At 35.6% G+C, this 24,058-nt stretch overlaps 2 protein-coding genes across 2 annotated transcripts; both read left to right on the top strand.

Annotated features, from left to right (window-relative positions):
• The first annotated feature begins 7,949 nt into the window (after positions 1 to 7,949).
• On the top strand, positions 7,950 to 12,991 carry LOC121735281 (peptidyl-prolyl cis-trans isomerase sig-7). Its single transcript, XM_042126053.1, has 2 exons — positions 7,950 to 7,963; positions 10,527 to 12,991. Exon 2 carries the CDS (start codon positions 10,531 to 10,533, stop codon positions 12,682 to 12,684), a length of 2,154 nt encoding a protein of 717 aa, XP_041981987.1. The 5' UTR covers positions 7,950 to 7,963; positions 10,527 to 10,530; the 3' UTR covers positions 12,685 to 12,991.
• Positions 12,992 to 20,386: 7,395 nt separating this feature from the next.
• On the top strand, positions 20,387 to 23,723 carry LOC121735282 (putative neuropeptide precursor protein). Its single transcript, XM_042126054.1, has 5 exons — positions 20,387 to 20,572; positions 21,181 to 21,303; positions 21,832 to 22,069; positions 22,246 to 22,395; positions 22,481 to 23,723. Exons 1-5 carry the CDS (start codon positions 20,494 to 20,496, stop codon positions 23,010 to 23,012), a joined length of 1,122 nt encoding a protein of 373 aa, XP_041981988.1. The 5' UTR covers positions 20,387 to 20,493; the 3' UTR covers positions 23,013 to 23,723.
• Positions 23,724 to 24,058: the final 335 nt, after the last annotated feature.

Genomic DNA, 24,058 nt, shown 5'->3' with positions numbered 1-24,058 from the left:
AACGTAAAATCACTATATGTTTCCATATAAATTTTGAGGAGTCCTGTCGATTTCTCATGGATTGCATTATCAGATCGCCACTTTTGTGATCATGTTACCAAATTCGGGCTACATCTTATACAACAACAAAATAATTTTGGAAATCGGTCTACAAACGACGGAGTTGTCCGCGAACCATAAAAAAGTGAAATATATCCTCCTCCTTTTCGGAAATCGGTTAAAAAGTAGCCTAAGTTATGCCTTGCTACATCAGCTATGTGCCAAGAAAAGTCCCGTCAAAATCGCTCCAGCCATTTCAGAGATTAGCCGGAACAAACAGACAGACAGACATACAGACAAAAGTTAAAAAAAATGTTGTTTTGGTGTATGTACCCTATATACATTCATATGCATCTAGTACAAAACGGTTCTTTCAATATTACAAACAGACACTCCAATTTTATTATATATATATATATACAAGAATTGCTCGTGTAAAGATATAAGATAGATGCCTACCCAAAGTGGCAACGTGTCCCCCCAGGAGGTCATAGATATTATTGTAGAGTAAAGCTGCAGACGTACTTATTTTCTACCTTTTTTTCCGCAGCTTTGCCTAGCCGAATTACTATTCAATCATACAAATTTTTGATCCCTTTTTTTAACACAAACCTCCTTCCGGCGCAGTCGGGTAATAGATTCTGTGTTATAAAGGTCCAAAACGGTGTGACGAAATGTGGATATGCTAACTATAGGTTAGTTAAGATTAATATTCAAGTTACCAAGTCATTGACGACCTCTGTGGCTCAGTGGTGAGCGCGTCGGTAGCTCAAGCCGGGGGTCGCGGGTTCGAATCCCGCCGACGGAACAAAAAAGTTTTCAATGTTCCCGGGTCTGGATGTGTATTAAATATGTGTATGATATAATAAAAATCTTAAATATATGTATAGTATAAAAGTATTAAATATATTTCCGTTGTCTGGTACCTGTAACACAAGTCCTTTAGGTACTTAGCACGGGGCCAGACTGACGTGGTGTGAATCGTCCATAGATATTATTATTATTATTATTATTATTATTATTATAGTAGGTATTGAAAATTTTTATTAAAAAATTTCCAAAAAAAATTTCAATACTGTAAATTGGTATTTTTTACGTAATAACAATAATTGTAGAATGTAGATGTTTAACAGCCAATTTACAACAGGCATCGAACAGACAAAAAATGTAATTCGTTTTCCCTAATTATATTTCATGCACCTAAGTTATTTTTGTACCGACGGTACTCAATTATTGCACCTTGTACATAATACAATGAATCTGCATAAAAGTTTATTTATCTATTACATTAAATATTTTTATTTCCAGTAGTGGTATATTCAGTAAATAAGTTGGTACTCTCCCTCACTTAGTCGGTTATAATCGAGCGACTGCCTGTACAGCTGTGTCTGAGAAATGAACACATAGTGATGTGCGGCGCTGGCCAAAAGGAAAATTGTAATAAAGGAACATTCGCCCCTGTACCAGAATGAAAAATTTTCCTTCCTAGTCATTCTATTTATAACTGCATCACACAAAATGTACCTCGTAACTAAAACGATAATATTTATAAAAACTCATTAGAGGGAGGGAGATTTTCAATTTTTTATTGACGCGATGCACTGGAAGAATGGATCTTCCAGTGCATCGCGATCGATCGCGGCCGCGCGCTTCCTACGACTGTCGTCGGCCGCTCGCGACAATAGTCAGTATATGAAAATGTACGGCACCGCTTCTGCTTCTGAGGTCTGCGACAGACAGCCGACGACTGTCGTAAGCCGGCGCGGCCGTGTTTTGAAGTCTTCAAAACACGGCCGGTTCGCCTCTTCAAATTGAAGAGGCAAACTTTGCAACGTAAATAATATGTGAATTGTAACATCCTTTTTTTTCAGTATCCCGAGTATAAAACACATCTTCTGTACCTTTTAAGTTATTCTTTCCACTTTAAAAGCCAACTTGAAAGAGCTCATTACATTAAAATATAATTTCTATGATTCGCCTCCGGTTTCATATCGATATCGACATCCCACCTCGTCTATTCGCCCAACCCTTGCTGTTCACCATATGCCGCGTCGGCGCCCGCCCTTAAATTACACAACTTCCCGCTCATAATAGAGAGATATGCCTTTAATATCTGCCTGAAACTGCTCGCCTTGTTTATTTTTTACCGTCCTTATATTAGATATTCCGCTGATAATATTAGATTCTGCGTTGTAATTATGAAAATGTTAACATTTTCTTTTATAGTATGTAAAAATACTCCAGTAGTGCATAGACGTACTGTACTATATAAAGCGGTATGTTGAAGCAACTTCAGTTCTTTCTGGGTTAATTTTGGGCCGATATTTTTTTATTGATTTTTTTTTTCAAAAATATACCATGGCATATCATTTTTATTCAATTCTTGATTTAAAAAAAAGAAAAGAAGCCTATCCAGACAAAAAACTCACGTACTGGACGACAGATAAAAAGGAAATACAGTTCCAATAAAAAGGACAGTAAACCGAAACTGACCCCTGATCTCGGGCAATTTCAATCACAATCCTAATCGTTATTCGTAGTCGCACCTGTGTAACGGTGTACTTAACTTGAGTGACCCTCAAGACACTGGCGTTTGTGCCATCTGCGACAAACTCCCTCTAAAACGAACGGAGATATTAGTCTCCGCGGGCCCATAATCGAAGCCAATCGGCCCGCTACGACGACGATTTTTATTACGCGCCCCATACAATAAATATTCCTTTTTTTATAAGATTTTATATTTCGAACACGAAGCTAATTTTAAAACTGACAGGTAATTGAGAATATGTTTTTTTCTCACGCATCGTTACGGATCAATGATAAAATACTCAAAGCAGATATGTTACTACCGCGCGCGTTGTCAAGATTCAAATACGGCCCAATTGGGCCGTCTGTGGTTTAGTCTGTATCGAGCGCAGTCACGAACGTGCCGCGTCTTGTCTTACCTAAATAAATTGAAAATGACGTCGTGCGCGTTTCGAAAATGTACCAATTATGACTCAAAAAAAAAAAACAAAACACATGGAATCTCTTACCACATGTCTTGATTGCAATAAATACCTCGATTATTTACATTTTCAATAATTTTTTCGAACAATCTGGAAAAAATCGAATTTGCGTCATAGCTTAGGCGAAGAAAGAGACAGCGATACGATTCGACGTTTAAAAATAGAACTGTCTCTTTTATGTAAATGGTTTTTCATATCTTTTGTTTCACTTATCTGTCAAATTTGTCAATGTTTGCAATTTTGAATTTGAAAATTGTTCGGAAGAGATTTAAGCCGGAAAATAGTATGGACGTAACAGATCTGTATAAGTAGAATATCATTGTTACGGATTACTTCTAAAATCTGTGGTTACGGATTATAATTTTACACACTACAATACTTTTGCTCTACTTCCGCGTGGACCGCAAAACTGACAGGCTCGCTTCGAGCCGGCTCCGATAGAATTAGGTAAATATGTCAAATATGTCATTTTCCTCGATTCCGAGTAAAACTATCGAGCAAAACCGTATGTGAGTACTTAGCATAACACTTACAAACTTTCACCTTTATGATATCAGTATGAGAAGTAGACTGCAATCTTTTTAATACTTACGTAGTTGTCGTTTAGTCAAAAACAAAAGGGGCGAAGAATTTCATAATAGAAGCGAACATTAAGCAGGGTGTCACGGTATAAATACCGAATTACGATCATGATTAGATTTCGAAAGGTGAGAGACGGTGTCAAGACATGTCACGAACAGTCTCCCCACAGCTTTCACCCAAACATTGTGCAGAGATTTAATGTTTAACACTTTCGATACTTACTGTATACTATTTGTTTATGATTCATGTTTTTTTTTATGAAATAAGGGGGCTAACGAGCAAACGGGTCACCTGATGGAAAGCAACTTCCGTCGCCCATGGACACTCGCAGCATCAGAAGAGCTGCATGTGCGTTGCCGGCCTTTTAAGAGGGAATAGAGTAATAGGGGAGGGTAGGGAAGGCAAGGGGATAGGCGAGGGTAGGAAAGGGAATAGGGTAGGGGATTGGGCCTCCGGTAAACTCACTCACTCGGCGAAACACAGCGCAAGCGCTGTTTCACGCCGGTTTTCTGTGAGAACGTGGTACTTATCCGGTCGAGCCGACCCATTCGTGCCGAAGCATGGCTCTCCCACGTATGAATTAATTTCTATTTAAAATTTAATAAAAAGTATGATAAATGCGAACGATCGAATCCTTATAACAAAAATAATGGAATATTGCCTACGAAAACACTGTTGAAGTATATTAATAATAATCTAGACTAATAACTATTTTAAAGCTGTAGAATTTGTCTGAATGCGCTAATAACACCAACTACTTGACCGATTTTTATGTTTTGGCCTTTTGGCACAGACGTCAGACATAGATGATAGAGTATACAACGGGAAAGGACAATAAGCTACTTTTTGCACGGAAAATATATGGTTCTTGCGGAATATCTTACTAACGCAAACGGAACTAGTCATTATAATACACCACTTTTTAAAAATGTTCTACGCACTGGTTAAATAAAGCATTACACTTATCAAAACAAAAAACTTCGATTTAGATTAGAGCGCGCTGTCATTATATTACGAATGGCCATAAACTGGCGCGCCGAGCGTGGCCAATTTCTCCCGCCATTTCCCCTCAATTTTTTCAATACGCGTTCGGGGTCATTTAACATTTTTATGTGTAATCTTGCTCGGTGGCGATGAGACAAGGATTTTTGCGCCGCTCGCTTTATTTTATCAACTTTTATTACCTTTAGAGATTAAATCTATGGCGATACTAGCCGCGAATAGAGACACATTTGAAGAAAGCATGTTGAGCTAAAGCCACATTAATGGAAAGAAATATGTTGAGCAAGCAATTTCATTGATAAAGAAATTTTTGTATATTACTTTTTAAGAATCTTTCCATCTATATTTGGGTAAAGTGCTTAATTGTTTGCCCACCAAGCAACATCCATACTAATATTATAAATGCGGAAGTGTGTCTGTCTGTCTCTCTGTCTGTCCGTATGTCTGTCTGTCTATCTGTTACCTCTTCACGGCCAAACCACTGAACCGATTTTGCTGAAATTTGGTATGTAGGTACTTTGAGTCCCGGGAGAGGACAAAAAATACTTTTGATCCCGGATATATGTACGGTTGCCGCGCAATAAACTAATTTTGGCGCAACGGAGTTGCGGGAACCAACTAGTATATAAATAAAACACTTCAAAAACACTGTATCTACTTACCTAGATGCAGAGATTTTTATTACATGTGCATCCATTGTCTAATTGCCATAACTATTACATAACATAGTATGGATTAGACGACGTGATATGTAGGTATGTACACAATACTACATACTACATTGCCTGTTTTGTCTTTTGTAATTAATAAAGAATTAGTATTTGAATTAGAGAGTGCACTCAGACGTCCTCTGTTTCGAAGTCATCAAATATTACTGTATAAAATAAAAGTTAGCGTCCAACATAAACTCGGGGTATACATTTGTATGGAAATAAGTCTCCCCACACCCGGCGCTGTTTAAAAATACATCACCAGTTATTTGTTGAGTCGGTTTGACGCTCTCGAGATTTGATTGCTTTTTCATGTAGATAATGCTGGGGGCATTCTTGTGTATTCCTTGACTTTGTATGCTGGTATTGTCGATTCTGTAATCTGAACAATAAGTGATAATACTTTAAGATGTGTTTGTGTCCCTCATATTTTGTAGTTCGCTGTGAAAGTAGCAGCGCTAAAAGAGCATATTTTTGTCATTTGTATGGGCAAGCGCCCGAGCGTAATGTATTTGTCCATATTTATTTATTTTATTTATTTAAAAACTTTTTGCACATTGTAGTACAAAGGCGGGCTTAATGCCTTGTGGCATTTTCTTCCAGCCAAACCTTAGGGTGTTGCAGAGATAGTGAGGTAGATGCAAACATTTAGAGGACAGAGGGATTAAAATATCTTATAATTAACATTATGATAATATAAATACATATCTAGGTACAACATAGTAATATATACTTAATTCAAAATAAAATAAACATAATACATATTTAAAATATATACTTCTATAATAAGTATAAATATGTATAAAATAAACTACTAAATATAAAATATAAGTAGACATATATATATATATATATATATATATATATATATATATATATATATATATATATATATATATATATATATATATAGATTATAGATAGATAAAATAACTAATTAATATCGATTTTGTTGTCTCATTTAGTTAATGATTTAAGGTAATGTTCATGAACTTTACGTTTGAACAATTCTTTAGTTTTGGACATCCTAATTTGTTTTGGAAGTGAATTCCAAAGGAGAATTGATTGAATATTAAAGGAAGAGTGGACGAGAGTGGAACTATGGGAAGGACATTGGAGGCGTAAATTATTCATTATACAAGTTTAAAAAAAGTGACTCTTTCAACGCCACTACTTCAACAATGAACTCTATACATGAAAGTCATACACACCTTAAAGTACTGTCACTTTTTTCTTGTTACACCCTGTATAATATAAAAACCATTATAAAATTATATAATAACTCTATAAATGTATGTCTAGATTAGGGTTTTAATGTTTTTGTAGTCATAAGGATACATAAGAGAATTCCAGAAAAGTTAAGCAATTTGTTAAATAAAAAATAACGATGCTTTTCAACGAACTGAAGGCTAAACTCAGTTCTTCTGGGATAGCAGCAGTAGTATGTGTAGTGACTAGTGAATGCTTATTGGCCGTCTCAATTAGTAATACTGTATCAAAAAATCAAAATCAAAATATTTATTTCTAAATAGGTTAACAAAGTTAACACTTTCAGACATGGGCGCCGGCAGAAATAATTTCCAAGGGGTGCAGATTTTAGTTTTCTTTCTTTTCTTTTTACTTTTTACGAACTACAGTGACTGTTTATTTAAGTACGTAAACAGAATACATTTAGTGCCGAAACATTACGAACTATCTTTGTACGGCATGGTAATAGGGTTACAACTAACTTACAGACGGCTTTTTATTTTAATAATTCCTGTTGATCCCGAGATTCCCAAGGGGTGCAAGTGCACCACCTGGCACCCCCCTGCCGGCGCCCATGCTTTCAGAACGTCTACATGAGGCCTACCACCGGTTCGGGAACTAACCCGGCAAGAAGAACCGGCGTAAGAAACTCGCTCGGGTCCATCTTTTACTAAAAAGATGGAAAATTATCATCATATCATTCTAATACACGAAATTTTATTAATAAAATCAAATCAAATAATAAATAAATACAATAATTACACCGAAAAAAAAAAGATATTGTCACATACTTACACTTGTAAAACCTAATCCTCGATTTGATATAGTCGGTTAAAAAACTCGAATCTCGGTTGACGTGGTAAAAACGAATTATTGTTCAAAGACAAGTGTTTGATCGACAAACAACTCCCATCTCATATTTTATTCCATTCTGTACACAAAAAATAAACCTCCCCTTAAAACCCCATTACAAGCTCACCAAGTTTAGGATGGCTACACTTGCTTACAGATATGTTAATACTAAGGTTGGGTTGCACCAGAGGCGTGGACCGTGGTTAAAGTTAAAGTTATGGTTAGAGTTAAGGCTAAATTTAACTTTAACTTTAACCTTAATCTTTGAACGGAGAAATTGACAGATGACAGCTGGACCAACAAGGTTATAAATGAATGGTGGGCGCTACTGGTAAAGGAGAACTGTCAAAAATGGCGTTTCTGTATGATGACAGCGTTAGTTCCTTTTTTCGCCACGTGCATTTAAAACCTTGTCGAGCTCTATGGTTATGGTTAAATATGGCGTCTTGATGGCGTCCATTTTTAACTTTAACCAAAGATTTGACATTTTGCATTGTAGTTAAAGTTACAGTTATAGTTAAAGTTAGTTGGTGCAACCCAATCTAAGTAATAAGTATTCACAACACTTACAGATTGTTTTGATTTGTTGAAAATAAACAACAATCAAAACTTTACTAGATTAATACTATACCGTAGTATTTTAGTTGATCGTACCGCTGATATGTGAAATTTAAATTGGTGGCATAATTACCAACGTCAGTTCGGTAATAATGCAATGCTTTGTTTACATTAATTATAATGTGATGTAGTGGACTTAAAGCACGTGTCAGTAAAGAAAAGTTACGCGTTGTTAGGGTTAACTGATTAGTAATTAGTGTTTTTTTTAGTGCTAAACATTTTAAATAAACTTAGGCTACGTACTCCTTGGTAACTTCTATATATTTATCAGTGTAATTACATTAAAATGATCCTGGATCATATAACAAAAGAAGTAGAATCTCAAACAGTACTCCGTCTCGACCTGCCAAAATGCAGACGTATTATTTCATCCCAAAACTTATTCGTAAAGTATTTTGAGTTCTGACACAAGTGAGAAATATACGGAAAATGTGTAAAAGAGCAAAACAGGAGCCACTGTTTAAGACGGCTCGCATTTTCCACACGACGGGACGCACTTAATAGAAAACGTTGCTACGAAACCTTGTTGTCAACCAGGGAAGGCAATTTAAACCACCCGACCAAAATATGCGATCCCACCTTATTGCGACGCCGTAAGAATGAAATTCCCTCGCGCGGTATCGTTGAGGTATCTATTCATAGTGATAACCTTATATCTCACGAAGAATGGTTGGTAAATTTTCAATACTCACTTTATTAAGGGTAGCGGAAGGAGGGTGAACGAAACGGCCTTTATTAGATTTTGTCGAAACGTGTGCTCACTATGCCCTGTAATATAAAGGCCTAAGAAACTAGTAAGGGCAAAAACAAAAGTGCGAACAAAATTGGCTTAGAAATTTTTTTTTCAACACAAAGAAACTTTGATGCCTTAATAAAATGTTCGACCTAAATCTTATTTACATAATATAAATTATTACTATGAGTCATAACATGCATTTTTGTTTTTTAAAAAAGGTTATAGAATTTAAATAATGGTGCTCCCTCACCACGAGCATGCATGTGTAATGTGAAATTTTTAATTACATAGCAAGTTGACTTCACTGTCACGTAGCATTGATGTTACAAGTTGTATCAAGATATTACACATTGTATAATTACAAGGTGCGCATTGTAATGAAATGAAATGAAATAGTTTATTAAATCAAGTTACATAGACTCATTTGTTAGTAAAGGCTTATAAATTATGTTAGTAAAATTATCTTTATAAGTTTAAATAAATAATAATACCTATTTTGAGTACATTGTGCATCACCTCTGCTCCATACCGTTAGATATGGCACAGCAGTGACGCACATATGGACAATCGAGTCGACTAGCTATCATAGCAAGAATGCTGTTGGTACTCCCCCTCACTCTTCGCACTAAAGACGCGCATCGTTTGCGCATAGTGGCGTAGAAGCAATCCACGCGTGCCTCAGCAAACATGCCCGAAGCGCTGCAGTAGCGGGGAAGCCCCAACAGCATTCTGAATGCGTTGTTAAACTGCGTTGTAATGCTCGCGTCTCCTCCCTCACTGAATGCTCGACTCTGTATGTAACGTTACATTACAAGCGAATGCTCCCGGTGAGGAAGCACCTTAATAATATTTTTTAAGTTATAGCTTAGTATGGTACGATAGGCTCGTAGCAGTCGTAGCCATGTCGTAGCTCGTCGTAGCAATCGCGGTAGACTCGTAGAGCCTGTAAGTTATGGGGACTGCTGTTAGCGCCCTCTAGATTTTTCTCGCTGAATCAATTAATGACTACAACAACAGCTCGAGATGCGGTTTCTATTGAATGAATGTAGATGGCGTTGCAACATAAATTTCACAAAATATATAAAAATGTAATAAAAATGTAACTTTGTTATTACTTATTTTATATTTTTTAAACACTTTGACTTTACATAATATGAATATTTCAGTGCAAATTATATTATATGCGTTATTGCGTTTTTATAAAATCTTGTGTTTTGTGCTTGCTTGCGACAGTTGACAACATAAACCTATAACAGTATATATTAAGCTTAGAGTATACATTAGCAAGCTATAGAGCGCGCGCATCGCTCGTTCCCCGTTGTGCCGATCGTAAGCAGAAGTTCTATAGATACTTGTCAAACGTATAACGCAAGACTAGTGATGTTCCATGCGCCATCGTAAGACGCTTATAGGAAAATATGTTCACACTCGTGCTTATTGTTCATACCTTGTTAGAAGCACTCTATAGCTTGCTATAATGTTTACTCTATGATATTAAGTCTATGGTTGACAACATGAGTAGGTAATTTGTATTCTGTGGCTGACAAGTGACAAGCCATTTGACAGGTTCCAATTTGGGTTGTTTTTGAGGATAACCTCAAAAATATTTATTTTGTGATGTGTCAAGTTTAATTTAATAATTTAGCAACGAAATAAAAGAAATTGATGTTAAAACAAGTGGAGAAAGTTATATAAATTTCAAGAAGCATATACTTTGACGTGCAAAAGCAGCACCATGTCCGTCGTAATCGAAACAACTCTGGGCGATATCACCGTCGATCTTTATTTGGACCAGCGACCTGTTACGTGCTTAAACTTCCTCAAACTATGCAAAATTAAATACTACAATTACAACTTATTTCATACAATACGAAGTGACTTTATAGCACAAACTGGCGACCCAACAGGGGAAGGCACAGGCGGTGAATCCATATGGGGAATCCTTGAGGGACCTCAGAAAAGATTCTTCTCGGGGGAAAAAATGCCGAAAATTCGGCACACCGGCGCCGGATTACTATCTATGGTATGTACCGATGAAATGATGGTGGGCTCACAATTTTTCTTTACTCTTGCTCCTGACTTAGATTCTTTAGACGGAGTGCATTGTGTTATAGGGGAGGTGACCGAAGGACAAGAAGTTTTGACCAAACTTAATGAAGTTATATGTGATGAAACCAATCGGCCATATAGAGATGTCAGAATCACGCATACTGTGGTTCTTGAGGACCCATTCAATGACCCTCCCGGATTGCGAGCACCTTCGAGATCGCCATCTCCCAATCCAGAGAGACTAAAGGGTGGCAGAATTGCACCCGATGAGGAAATAGATGAAACTCAAGGTAAGAGTATGGAAGAGGTACAAGAAATGATAGAGGAGAAAGAAGCAAAAGCTCGGGCTACAATCTTGGAAATTGTCGGAGACTTGCCCGATGCAGATATAGCTCCTCCAGAAAATGTGCTATTTGTCTGTAAACTTAATCCTGTAACAACTGACGATGATCTAGAAATCATTTTCAGCCGTTTTGGTAAAATTGTTAGTTGTGAAGTAATCAAAGACAAAAAAACTGGAAATTCCTTGCAATATGCATTCATAGAGTTTGACAACAAAAAATCATGTGAAGATGCTTATTTTAAAATGGATAATGTTCTGATCGATGACAGAAGAATTCATGTTGATTTCTCACAGTCTGTTTCTAAGATGAGATACTTAGGAAAAGGTAGAGGTGTTCAATACTTAAATAATGAAGTAATTACAAATCCTGAAATAAGGAAAAGAGGGGACACATCGAGACAGAACTATAATGATAGAAAAAAATATGACAAAGAGGAAAGGGATGATACATCAAGGAGACGTAACCAAGATAAAAGAAATTATGAAGATGAAAAGGACAAAAAAAGTAGGCGTGATGACCGTAGACAATACGACCGGGAAAGAGATGAGGAATATAGGAATAGAAAAAATGATAGAAGAAATAATGAGGGAGAAAATGATAGGTCAAGAAAGCATCAGAATGATAGAGAAAGAGAGCAATTATCAAGACGGAACAATGATAGAGAAAGAGATGATTCATCAAGAAGAAATGACCAAAGGCTAGATGGAGAAAGAAATAGCAGAGGAGAACGTAGTAATGTGAAAAGTAGTAGAAATGAAAGAGATTATAGATATGACAGGGATAGGAAAAAGAATGAATCACGAAGCAGAAGCCGTTCCAGTAATCATTCCACAGAAAGATTGCCTAAAAATGGTGATTCCAGAGACAGAAGAAATGTTGAAATAGAGAGACATGATAGGAATCATAAAAAGCCTACCAAAAAGAGGGAAATTTCTCCTAGAAGAGATAGACATGAGAGATCCCCAAAACAACACGAAAAATCAGTTTCAGAGGATAGAATAAAAGGAAGCAGAAAACGCAGTATTGAAAAAAATAATAAAGCATCTGAGAAAGAAGAAAGAAACAAAGTTAAACAAAATGAACATAAGAGTAAAGATAGAAATGAAAATAACAAAAAAGAAAAACATAAAGACTCAAGAACACCATCACCTGTAGATGACAAGAAAAAGTCTAATAAAAAACATAAAAGCAAATCCAGTAGTAAAAAAAATATTTCTAAAAGGAAACATAAGAAATCCACATCATCTGATAGTGATTCTGACTCAAGCTCTTCTAGCAGCGACTCTAGTTCATCTAGTGATAGTGACAGGAAGAAGAGTAAAGCTAGGAGGAGAAAAAGGAAGCACTCTTCTTCAAGTAGCAGTGACTCAAGTTCCTCAAACTCTTCTAGTTCGGACTCTTCTAGTGATAGCTCTAGCTCTAGTTCAGATAGTGAACCTAGAAAAAAGAGAGTTAAAAAGAATAAAAACAAATCCAGTAAAAATAGTAAAAAATGACCTGATGTATCTATAAATAGTTTTTCAATCAGAGTCAGAGACAAGGAACGTAATATTGAAGAAGAAGAAGTCAGATTTTATAATGTAATTTTACATCAATCTATTATTGAGATCTGTAAAAGACATGCTGATTTTTATTGATTGAAAGTTTAGCTGTTCAGTTTGACTGTATAATTATTGTTAAGTTAGTTATTATTTAATGTAATTTTGTAATCCGTCATTGCATGCTCAAATACAAACATTTTATATTGCCAGATTCTGATTATTGATTAAATTGCAAGCAAAAAATATAATTATTTTGTTTTGGGCTACAAATAAAAAAAAAACTAAGGAAACGTAACTCCCATACTATTGCTGTTTTAAATTTGGTTCCTTTCGACTGTCATGTAACGTCAGCCTGATACCGCTCAAGGCCACCTAAATATTGCAAATGTGTTGAAAGTACTTATTGCAAATTAATTGACAACTATTGTCTAGCATGTTTTTTGACAGAGTTACTATTCCTTAGTTTTTATTATTCATAGGTTTTGGGAAAAATAAAATATGCAACTTTTTTTGTAAAATAATATTATTAGAATAGTTATTACACTTCATGACTGTTAATAACTAAAATAAGTATGATATTAGAAGCTGAAATTAGGCAAAGTCAAACACGTTAACTTAATTAATCAAGCCCCATACGGTCACCGGTGATTGATACACAATAGAAATTCTATTGTGTCTCGTTTTTCCACAATCGACGGGTAGACATAGCTCATATAATATGTCATTATTTGACTTGATTGATTAATTGACTGTCATCACATGTACTAACAGAGAAGTTGATTCCTAGGCAGAATATGGGGGACCTACTTACTTTGGTCGCGTTACGACTTACGTCAAACTCAGCCGACAGATCACAATTAATATTGAATTGACATTATCCGACCAAATGATGTTGGTCTGTCAACTGCCTAGAAATCAATTTCCTCGATGGTATAATCAATGTATTGTCATCACAATATCATCACATCAAGTCTCATGATATTTTGGTAGGTACAAGTTGAGGGATAAGAAAATAGGAAGAAATTTCACATTATTTTTGTAAGTGCAGAATATTATGTACTTAATGTCTATTTTAAATTGCAGTATTAATGTATTAATTATATGTATTAATTATATGTATATATATATATATATATATATATATATATATATATATATATATATATATATATATATATATATATATATATATATATATATATATATATATATATATATATATAAGTACCTACTCCTTACATTTCAGATTACATTTACCTTGATTTACTTAAAATTTATATTATGTATTCCATTTCATTACAGCCATTTTGGGTAACTTTGAATTGCAGTTTAACTTTGAACTATACATTATTGTATACTTAAGCGCTTATTCGACTTGTCCTATTTAGAAGTCCTAGCTAGGATCCTACATAGGAGACTAATTAGTTCGCTTCTTATTCCACTTGTCCTAATTTAGTGACTAAATCAGTTGTCATTTTGGTCAGACGTCTTCTTAATGGCTCCAGTTCTATCAAAGCAACAAAAAATTGGTCTTCTCATAGGCTTAGCTGTTGGCTCAATGAAAATTAAAATAAATAAAAGGCGAAAAAGATGGTCGAAAGAATGTTTGCTCCACGTAAAATTATGAATTATGAACTTTCTGAACTACTTGGAACCAGCAGACTTAAGAAATTACCTACGAATGGATTCCCGATCTTATAACATAATATAAATTGACTATAGTACAGATTTAACAGTTTACACTACAGATAAAAGGTTGAAACCATCTGGCAACACTGATTTAGTCATTCAGGAGCCACATTTTATAGGAGCATAGGATCCTAGCTTTCTAAATGTTATTCCACTTGACTAAATTTTTTAGGATCCTAGCTAGGATTAGCTAGGATTGCACCAACTAACTTTAACTTTAACTGTAACTTTAACTTTGACTACAGTGCAAAATGTCAAATCTTTGGGTAAAGTTAAAAATGGACGCCATCAAGACGCCATATTTAACTACTAGATGTCCCGCGCGGCTTCGCCCGCGTAAATTAAGAATTTCACAGAAACCGTACATTTTCGAATAAAAATAGCTATAAATACTCCTTTCACGTAGTCTACTCTATATAAGTGCCAAATATTGCTATAAAAATTACTCCAGTAGTTCGTGAGATAAACCCTTTCTAATATTTTCCCCGTTTTTACCACATTTTCCTGAGTTTCTTCGGTCGTATTAGTCTTAGCGTGATAATATAATATAATATAGCTTATAGCCTTACTCGATAAATGAGATATTATCTAACACTGAAATAAGTTTTTAAATCGGACCTGTAGTTCCTGAGATTAGCGCATTCAAGCAAACATACTCTTCAGGTTTATAATATTAAGTATAGATTTTTTTAAATTATCGCTTGACAAACTCGAGCCTCGATCTAAAAGACTATGAAAAGGCTCATAATCATGGGACGATGCATGGTATAATATTATGGTAGTGATGATGATGATGATGAATGTAATTTGCATAGTAGCATATGCTTTCCGTTCTTAAAACAACGCCGAAACACCCAAACTTATATCTATAAAGAATCAGGGGTTCTCTCAGCACCTTCCGAACCACGGTATACCAGGTATACCTCGGTGCAAAATCTTACTTGTTTGTACCAATGCTTAGAATACTTCTTACGAAACCGAAGTCACCACATGTTTCCCCATAAATTTTGAGGAGTTCCCTCGATTACTTATGGATCCTTCATCAGATCACCACTTTTGTGAATATAATACCCAATTGGGATGATACCCTACATACCAAAAGAAAATTTTTGAAAATCGGTTAACAAACGGCGGAGTAATCGTTGAACATAAGAAAACGAACATAACACCTCCCCCATTTTGAAAGTCGGTTAAAATTGTAGCCTATGTGTTATTCTGATGTATAAGCTATATTATTGTAAAGTTTCATTAAAATCCGTTCAGTAGTTTTTGCGTGAAAGAGTAACAAACATCCAAGAGTAACAAACATCCATACATCCACACATCTATACATCCATACATCCAAACAAACTTTTGCCTTTATAATATTAGTAGGATAACCATAAAGCTCGACAATGTTTTAAAGGCATGTGGCGAAAAAACGAACTAACGCTGTCATCATACAAAAACCGCAATTTTTGACAGTTCTCCTTTACCAGCAGCGCCCCCGCCCACGCGCATGTATAACCTTGTTGGATCAGCTGTCATCTGTCAATTTCTCCGGGCAAAGTTAAGGTTAAAGTTAAAGTTAAATTTACCCTAACTATAACCATAACTTTAACTTTACCCACGCCTCTGGTGCAACCCAGTCTAATGTATTGTTCAAAGTTAAACCGTAATTCAAAGTTACCCAAAATTAGCCTACTTATTATACTTAATTATTATTATTAACAAAACACCTGTAAATCTTTTTAGTTAGGGCTTAAGTTGAATAGGTATATTTTGTGAATGAAAATTGATATAATAAAATGGAAAATATGATTTGTAATCTTTTCGTTTCTATAACTTTCATTTTAAACAGTAACAAAGGTGAACAAAGGCACATAATTGATAATAGTTTTGTCCTTGTCTGTTATATAATTTTTTCTAACGTAGTAGTCAAGGGCGAGACTTTTTCAAAATCATCAACAAAGTATAATTTAATAGTAAGGAGGTAACTATATGAACAGCAACTAGCAAGTAGTTTAGAGGAGGAGAGGTGATTAAAGATTTAATAAAATCGGCCAAGTGCGAGTTGGACTCGCGCACGAAGGGTTCCATGCCACTAAAGGGCAAAAATATAATAATTTATACGTGGGAGAGCCATGCTTCGGCACGAATGGGCCGGCTCGACCGGATAAATACCACGTTCTCACAGAAAACCGGCGTGAAACAGCGCTTGCGCTGTGTTTCGCCGAGTGAGTGAGTTAACCGGAGGCCCAATCCCCTACCCTATTCCCTTTCCTACCCTCCTCTATTCCCTTCCCTTCCCTACCCTCCCCTATTACCCTATTCCCTCTTAAAAGGCCGGCAACGCACATGCAGCTGTTCTGATGCTGCGAGTGAAGTTGCTTTCATCAGGTGACCCGTTTGCTCATTTGCCCCCTTATTTCATTAAAAAAAAATAGGTAAAAAATGATTTTTTTATATGGGAGCTCCCTTAATTATTTATTTAAATAAAACTAGCTATTTGACCGAGCTTTGCTCGGTATTCGATGAACGTTTGTTGTATGGGAGCCCCCCTTAAATATTCAATTTATTTTATTTTTACTATTTTGTGTGCAACAGATATACACAATCTGTGAAAATTACAGAAATCTAGCTAAGTACCTATAGCGAGTCTTGAAATACAGCCTGGAGACCAGGGGCGTAGCTACCGCCGTATCAGCCGTATCAATTATACGGGGCCCCGACCTACGAGGGCCCCCCAAGGTGCGTAAGCAAAAATTAATAATGACTTCCCAAATTTTTTAAATTTCAGAAAAGAGAAAAGTAAAAAAAACGATTTCTTTTTTCCCGAGTAAAGCGTGCGTTCAAATTTTAAGAACTTCGGTCAGACCTGTCACTATTGTCCATAGAGGCAGAAACTTTAGAAAAACTAAAGTTATCATCAGCTATGAATGATTTAATTACTTAATCAGTTTGCCGAAAAAGGGCAAGGAGAGTTAATATTTAATTTGAATTGTTTTTAAATAATGTGACAGATAGATAAGTAATTATTATGATGAATAAATATTTCTTTTAATTTTATGCAAAATATGTTTTTTTCTTTTTTGAGAAATCTTTACCCTTCCTATGGGCCCCCAAACAAATTTTTATACGGGGCCCCGCCAAGGTACGCTACGCCCCTGCTGGAGACAGACAGACATCGAAGTCTTAGTAATAGGGTCCCGTTTTTACCCTTTGGGTACAGAACCCTATAAAAGGTGCAGAAAGAGAAGTTTCATGTTTCAGACCCCTCTGCTGTAGATGTTGCAAACATCTAGGTGGCGAATGGCGCTTGTCACCACCCACCAGGCGATCTGTATGCTCATTTGCCGATGCTCGCTACGCGTTTGTCAATTTCAATAGTTGATAGGTGATTGATAGCTTCAATTAAGTATGTATCCTTTTTTTGAACGACTTCTTGCAGTGTGAGCTCCGATATCCGAGTTCCAAGAAATTGATGGATAAGGAATAAAGGATGCGACTCTTGTGGTATTTTGAAAGTTCTCTCTTGCTTAGTAAGTATACATAATAATTTAATATACCTAAGTATTTAAAAGCAAATGGAAATTTCGTGAGATGATGATACTGTCGTTCGATCGAACGAAGCCGGCAGGAATAGTTGCAATAAAATTATGACAATGAGACCTATCACCTGATAACAGGATGTTGTTAGCTCCGCGCCCGACTCGCCTTTTGTGTTGCTAAAGTGTCTGAATAACAGCTTATTTTAGACCATTGTATGGGGCCAATTTTGCCGACTACGAAATATGCGAAATGTCACTTCTGAAAATCATGAAAGGTGGTTTTTGTAGGGTACATCGTGATTCGTGAATAGACCGTACAGTCTGTCAAGAAAGTGAAGAAATTAAAAGTGGACTGTAAGGTACTCTCTTGGCGACCCGGGTATAAATATTAGCTGACCCGGCAAGTGTTGTTACTTGTTTTGGCATAGGCCTAAGTATTATAAATACGTCATTTGGTGTACATAAATGGTAGTACCATGGTAGTACAGGCTAATAAGTAGGTAATAATATTATATTAATAAGCATTAAAACCATTAAGCACACAAAATTTTATCAAAATCGGTCCAACTCTTTTGAAGGACTTGGCTTTTTTAGGGTTCCGTAGTCAACAAGGAACCCTTATAGTTTGGGTCTGTCCGTCCGTCTGTCGGTCTGTCTGCCCGTCTGTCTGTCCGCGGGTTTACTCAGAGACTATAGGACCTACAAAGCTGTAATTTGGCATAAATATACATATTAATGATGCCGACAAAATGGTACATGAAACCTTAAAAAAATATTTTTTTATGGTACCTTCCTTACACATTAAGCGGGGATGATTTTTTTTTTCGCGTCCATCCCAATTCCCATCGTGTGCAGTGTCGTTGGATAGGTCTAAAAATATTATGAGTATTCAAAGATCATTTCATTTAGGGATCCGTTTGTGAAATATTAAGTTTTAAAGTGGAAAAAATCGTTAGAGTCCAGTGGCCCCCCCCCCCCCTTCTGCCAGTTAAACGGTTGCTTCTGGAAATCTGAAAAAAATCACGGGAGTAGGAAATAATATGCTGAATTTAAAATGAAAATTGTCACGGCTAAGAAGACGTTATTGAGTAATAGTCGATCAACTAAAAAAAATATTCGGCGAAATATAAAGGAACTTTTCGTTCAAATTCCTTTAAATGTAACTGAAAAAATTATGTTGTTAGTACCTAGAGTGAAACACGTTATAAATGTATGTACATTCATTGAATATACAAAAATTATCAAAAACTATCGGTACTACGGAACCCTATATTGCGCGTGGCCCGATACGCACTTGGCCAGTTTTTTACTTTGACCGCGATATGATAATTAATTTTATAAATACATAACTACTTAATAATAATAATATCTATGGACGCTTCACACCACGTCAGTCTGGCCCCGTGCTAAGTATCTAAAGGACTTGTGTTACAGGTACCAGACAACGGAAATATATTTAATACTTTTATACTATACATATATTTAAGATTTTTATTATATCATACACATATTTAATACACATCCAGACCCGGGAACATTGAAAACTTTTTGTTCCGTCGGCGGGATTCAAACCCGCGACCCCCGGCTTGAGCTACCAATGCGCTCACCACTGAGCCACAGAGGTCGTCATTTACTTAACTAGTTAAATCTTCGAACAAATATTTGATCGAAGAGAATCACGTTTGTGGTGGTTTGTGTTCAAAGTGTTTAATCCGTTTTCGAAAGCAATATTATTTTAAGGGAAATTGGCCAACTCTATAAAAAAGTGTTGAGTCTGAAGTCTCTGAACGCATTAAAGTTAAGCTTTATGTAGATTACAAAAGCATCATTAGATGGTGTTTAATGTGACGTGATTAATAAATGCCGACGCCAACATCTGACTTTTCCCATTTAAAAGCGATAAGATATTTTTATGAAGCAAAAATATTAACGCGATGCAAACAGGGCCGGACTTGCTAGTAAGTAAAAAATACCGATTTTATTTTATATCGTAAATTCTTTGCAGCGCTATAATATTGCTTTTAGAGATCAAGAATTAAAAATATTCCGGAAAATAAAATCATAAAAACAACTGCACAGACTTCTGTGACAATAGTTATTCGCATAATATTAAAAATTGTAGGTAAGTATTCGAATTGAGCTGGCTACTGAACTTTGTGTACGGGACACGGGTGTCAGAATTCAGGACATTGGACCTTTAATTTAAGTACCTAGGTACTTATCGTTCTCGTCTTTTAAAATTGTATGCTTTATAAGAGACTAGGTACTTAAAAGAAGCTTGAATGACCGTAATAATTATTTAAGTACCTATGGTTTTTTTTCTTCCGTGAATGTTATTAAATAGATATTTTATGATTTATGTAGCAGGTATCCACAACTTCTGAGTGCAGCCCTGTAGTGTACATTGCGCATGTCGGGCCTGTATCGACGGATGCCGTAATTTTCTTCTCAGTACGCCCCGGTGTTCGACACTCGACCTCAGAGAGTAGACATCTTTTCATTACGTAAAAACAATTATTTCTCTAAATAAAAAGAAATTTTAAAAATGTTGGTCATCTCGCTTGCCGCGTTCGTCGCGGTATTTATCGTCATCGATGCTTCGCCAACCCCGTCTAATAATAAAGGTAGGTATTTAATAATTAACTTAAAAATGTTTCTTTGTCACTCGTCTAAATGCGAGAGGATTAGATTTTATTTAACTTAATTTTGTCTGTACTTAAAGATATTTTGTATAAAAACATAAATATTTTGGCTTTTATTGATTCCTGTCGCAAGGACAAACATTCTATTTTTAGCAACAGGTGCCGGGGTATCTGCGTAATTACTTCCATAATTACCTACTTAAAACGTTTATCTCGTATCAACACTATACAATGATCCACAATCAGACTATTATTTAGTTTGGTTTTAAGTAGAGTCACGGTTTTTTCCTATTTTTACGAAAAATGAAATCTCAACTCTCAAGTAGGTAAATCTATAAATGCGCGCGCAGCGCCCAGTCTTCTGGACAGGGTAATTGAACTTTTTGTAATAATAATTAATAACGACAAAGTTACAATAAATAAAATATGATGATGAATTAATACTAAAAAATGATGCCATGAATTATGAAACATAGAATAGGAGTTAGTAAGTAGTTAGGAGTTAGGACATATTATGTAGGACGTACCGATATATTTTAAATCAATGAATATTTGACTTATTGTTTGACACAACTCGTATTGCCTTATAGATGGATCCCCAATTGCAGAATTGCCCGAAAATTGGGACCAAACAAAGGAAACCCAATCGCTATTCCTGAACAAGAGTGATAAGAATGACTTGGAACCTTATCCTCTTGCTCTCGCTGAAGAAGGTAAATAGAGTGGATAGCAAAGAAGAGGCATGAGCAGATAATTTAGTGCCACTTCTTTGACGTCTTCAGTATAATCTTATATTATAAGTATAAAATTCTCGTGTCACAATGTTAGTTACCGTAGTCCTCCGAAACGGCTTTACTGATTTTTATCAAATTTTATATGCATATTCAGTAGGTATTTCTCTATGGTAGGTCTGGGAATTGGCTACTGGCTACGTTTTATATTGATAAGTGTTTAATATTGAATAAATAATAGTAAATTATTACAACTCAAGACTGACGGCGACCATTATATTTGTGCGACGGGATAGCGATGGACGTTGCCAATTGCCATGGTGCCATACTTATATTTTAGTCACTTCAATAGAATAATAGATATGGGCGTAATGCTTTATATGGCAAAACAACGTTTGCCGGGTCAGCTTGTACTTTAAAATTAAGTAAATATTTGAAAATGAAACAAAAATATGAATTACTTTTACTAGTAACCTATTCAATTGGAAACTAATTTAAACTTTCTATTAGGTAATGCGGAAGGCTTTGAACAGGCCGTTGACCAGCGATATGACAACCGTCAGTCTACTGGAGAACTGGACAACTTAATTATGAGACCGGAATTGTATGGCGAGCCACCAGCTATGGAAGGACTTTCGCAAAATTACGAAAGTCGTCGTAGAAAGCGAGGCAGTGGAACTAAGGTCGGTGGTGCCGGAGCCGCGACCAAAGTTGCGACCAAATCTGGATCAGGAAAGAAGAACCTCAAGTGAGTTAAATTAAAAAATATGAATGATAATTATAGTAACAATAAACTGGCAACCTATCCTAAATAAAAATATATATTATCTCTACCAAAGATAATACCTACCTATAGGTAATAGGTATGCGTATAGGTAGGTACTTACACTTTTAGTAAATTTCAATAACATGTTAAAATTACAGATCCAACGAGGCTCCTTCGCCAGTAGATGTAGCACATCAAGAACATGACTCTAACCGCAAAAAACGAGGAAGTGGAACTAAGGTTGGGGGTGCTGCTGCCTCTGCCAAAACAGCGACTAAAAACTCAGGCGGAAATAAAAAGAACTTTAGGTGATTTTGACTTGAAAATAATGATTTTATTTTACCGATTTAATTGAAGTTCCATTGCTATATTTTAATATAACCAATCTTACAGGCCAATTTCTGATAGGCGTAAACGAGACTCCGGATTGAGTGCAGCTGATGTGAGAGCACTTCTAAGCTTGTGGGAAGCTCAAGAGCGTAGGAAGCAAGAATGGAATGCAAACCAATGGGCTGCCGAAAATTATTACAACCGAATGAACTCAATGGAAGACGATCAACCTGAAGTAGACGAAAATGGTGATATTTGGTACAACGAACCGGTCGTTCTGGGCCCGCGTGAGCGAGAATACCCTCGTCACTCCTACTTCTCGGAACAAAATCGCATGGCACTAGCCCATGGGATGCCTGATATTTACCAGATTGATCCCAATGAGCTAGCACAGAAGTACGAGGAATCACGTCGCAAGCGTATGTATGCCAACAAGATGAAGCGCTTTATGGTTGCTAGGAAACGCTCCGATGGAATGATGCACCAAAACGCCTATCGTCCCCGAGACGACCTTTACACACTCGCTGAGCTCCTCCGATCTGCTCCTCGCGTACAGGAGCAAGACATACCCGTATATCGACGACTGATTCTATAAACTTAAACCTTGATGTCCATTCAAAATGTAGATTATTACAATTTCTGAGTTTCCTAATTCCTTAGTAGACATCATTGAGGATTATAATATTTATATTTATTGACGTACATGTTACTTTACTTACGGAATATATTATATACCTAAGCGAGAGCGACGCACATTCTATATTTTTAACTGAGACTAATTAATGTGTTTTATTTGTTATATTCTATAGGTACATTAGCACAAGCTGCGTTTATTTTTAAATTATATTACTTTGATACTATTTTTGTAAATTTTTGATAGAATTATTTTATTTTTTGTTGTGATAGTACTTGTACTACTGCAATGAATTTTGTCCAACCCCAGGTTGCATATTTTAAACACGTGAAACGTAATCTATTAAAATATTCGCTGTGTTAGGATACACGTAGCTATGAATAACATTATAGAAAATGTATGTCTTTTATTAGGAATAAAATATTTAAATGGCCTATAAGTGCGACAATCTTGTTTCAACGACACTAGTTTGTATTTAAATTCATAAAATATTGTATTTATAGGTAATATTAATACGTATATAATTATGTTATCTTATATCATTGTTGTCCCCTACCTCATTTGTCAGCATATCTCACAAAATCATAGTATTTTATACTGTCATCATTTAACATAGAATTAAGAAAAAACTGTAAACTAGAACTAGTATGTATGTTAAATACCGTACATATTATATTACTTGCTATAATATATTAAATTAGCATTATCTAATAACTATTATTAGTGTTTCTTTTACAAAGTAATGTTATTAAATCTGTTCTACAATCTGCGATACCCTAGCTAGGAACATAAAAATTTAAAAATTCTTGTATCCATTAATTTAGACAAGTATAAATAGAACGTTGCCTACACTAACAAACATAAATATCTTTAATATATACAAACAAGGTGCAAAGCACAGCCAGAGTTTATAAAAAGACAAAAGAGAATACGATAGACAGACTAGACTACACGATACAAAACCAAAAAGCTTTCGCTTCTCCGTGGCGTAAATTTTATAATAATAT

The sequence above is a fragment of the Aricia agestis genome, chromosome 17 (assembly GCF_905147365.1).
Source record: "Aricia agestis chromosome 17, ilAriAges1.1, whole genome shotgun sequence".
In the NCBI taxonomy this organism is placed as follows: Eukaryota; Metazoa; Arthropoda; class Insecta; order Lepidoptera; family Lycaenidae; genus Aricia; species Aricia agestis.
Note: the sequence above shows the minus strand (reverse complement) of the source record. Positions and strands in the feature narration are given on the sequence as shown.

Bases quoted from the DNA above. Each gene is read 5' to 3' on its own strand.
- LOC121735281 (XM_042126053.1), top strand. From the start codon at position 10,531: ATGTCCGTCGTAATCGAAACAACTCTGGGCGATATCACCGTCGATCTT.
- LOC121735282 (XM_042126054.1), top strand. From the start codon at position 20,494: ATGTTGGTCATCTCGCTTGCCGCGTTCGTCGCGGTATTTATCGTCATC. The intron at 22,070-22,245 runs GTGAGTTAAATT...TTAAAATTACAG, and splicing joins TCAGGAAAGAAGAACCTCAA to ATCCAACGAGGCTCCTTCGC. The intron at 22,396-22,480 runs GTGATTTTGACT...CCAATCTTACAG, and splicing joins GGAAATAAAAAGAACTTTAG to GCCAATTTCTGATAGGCGTA.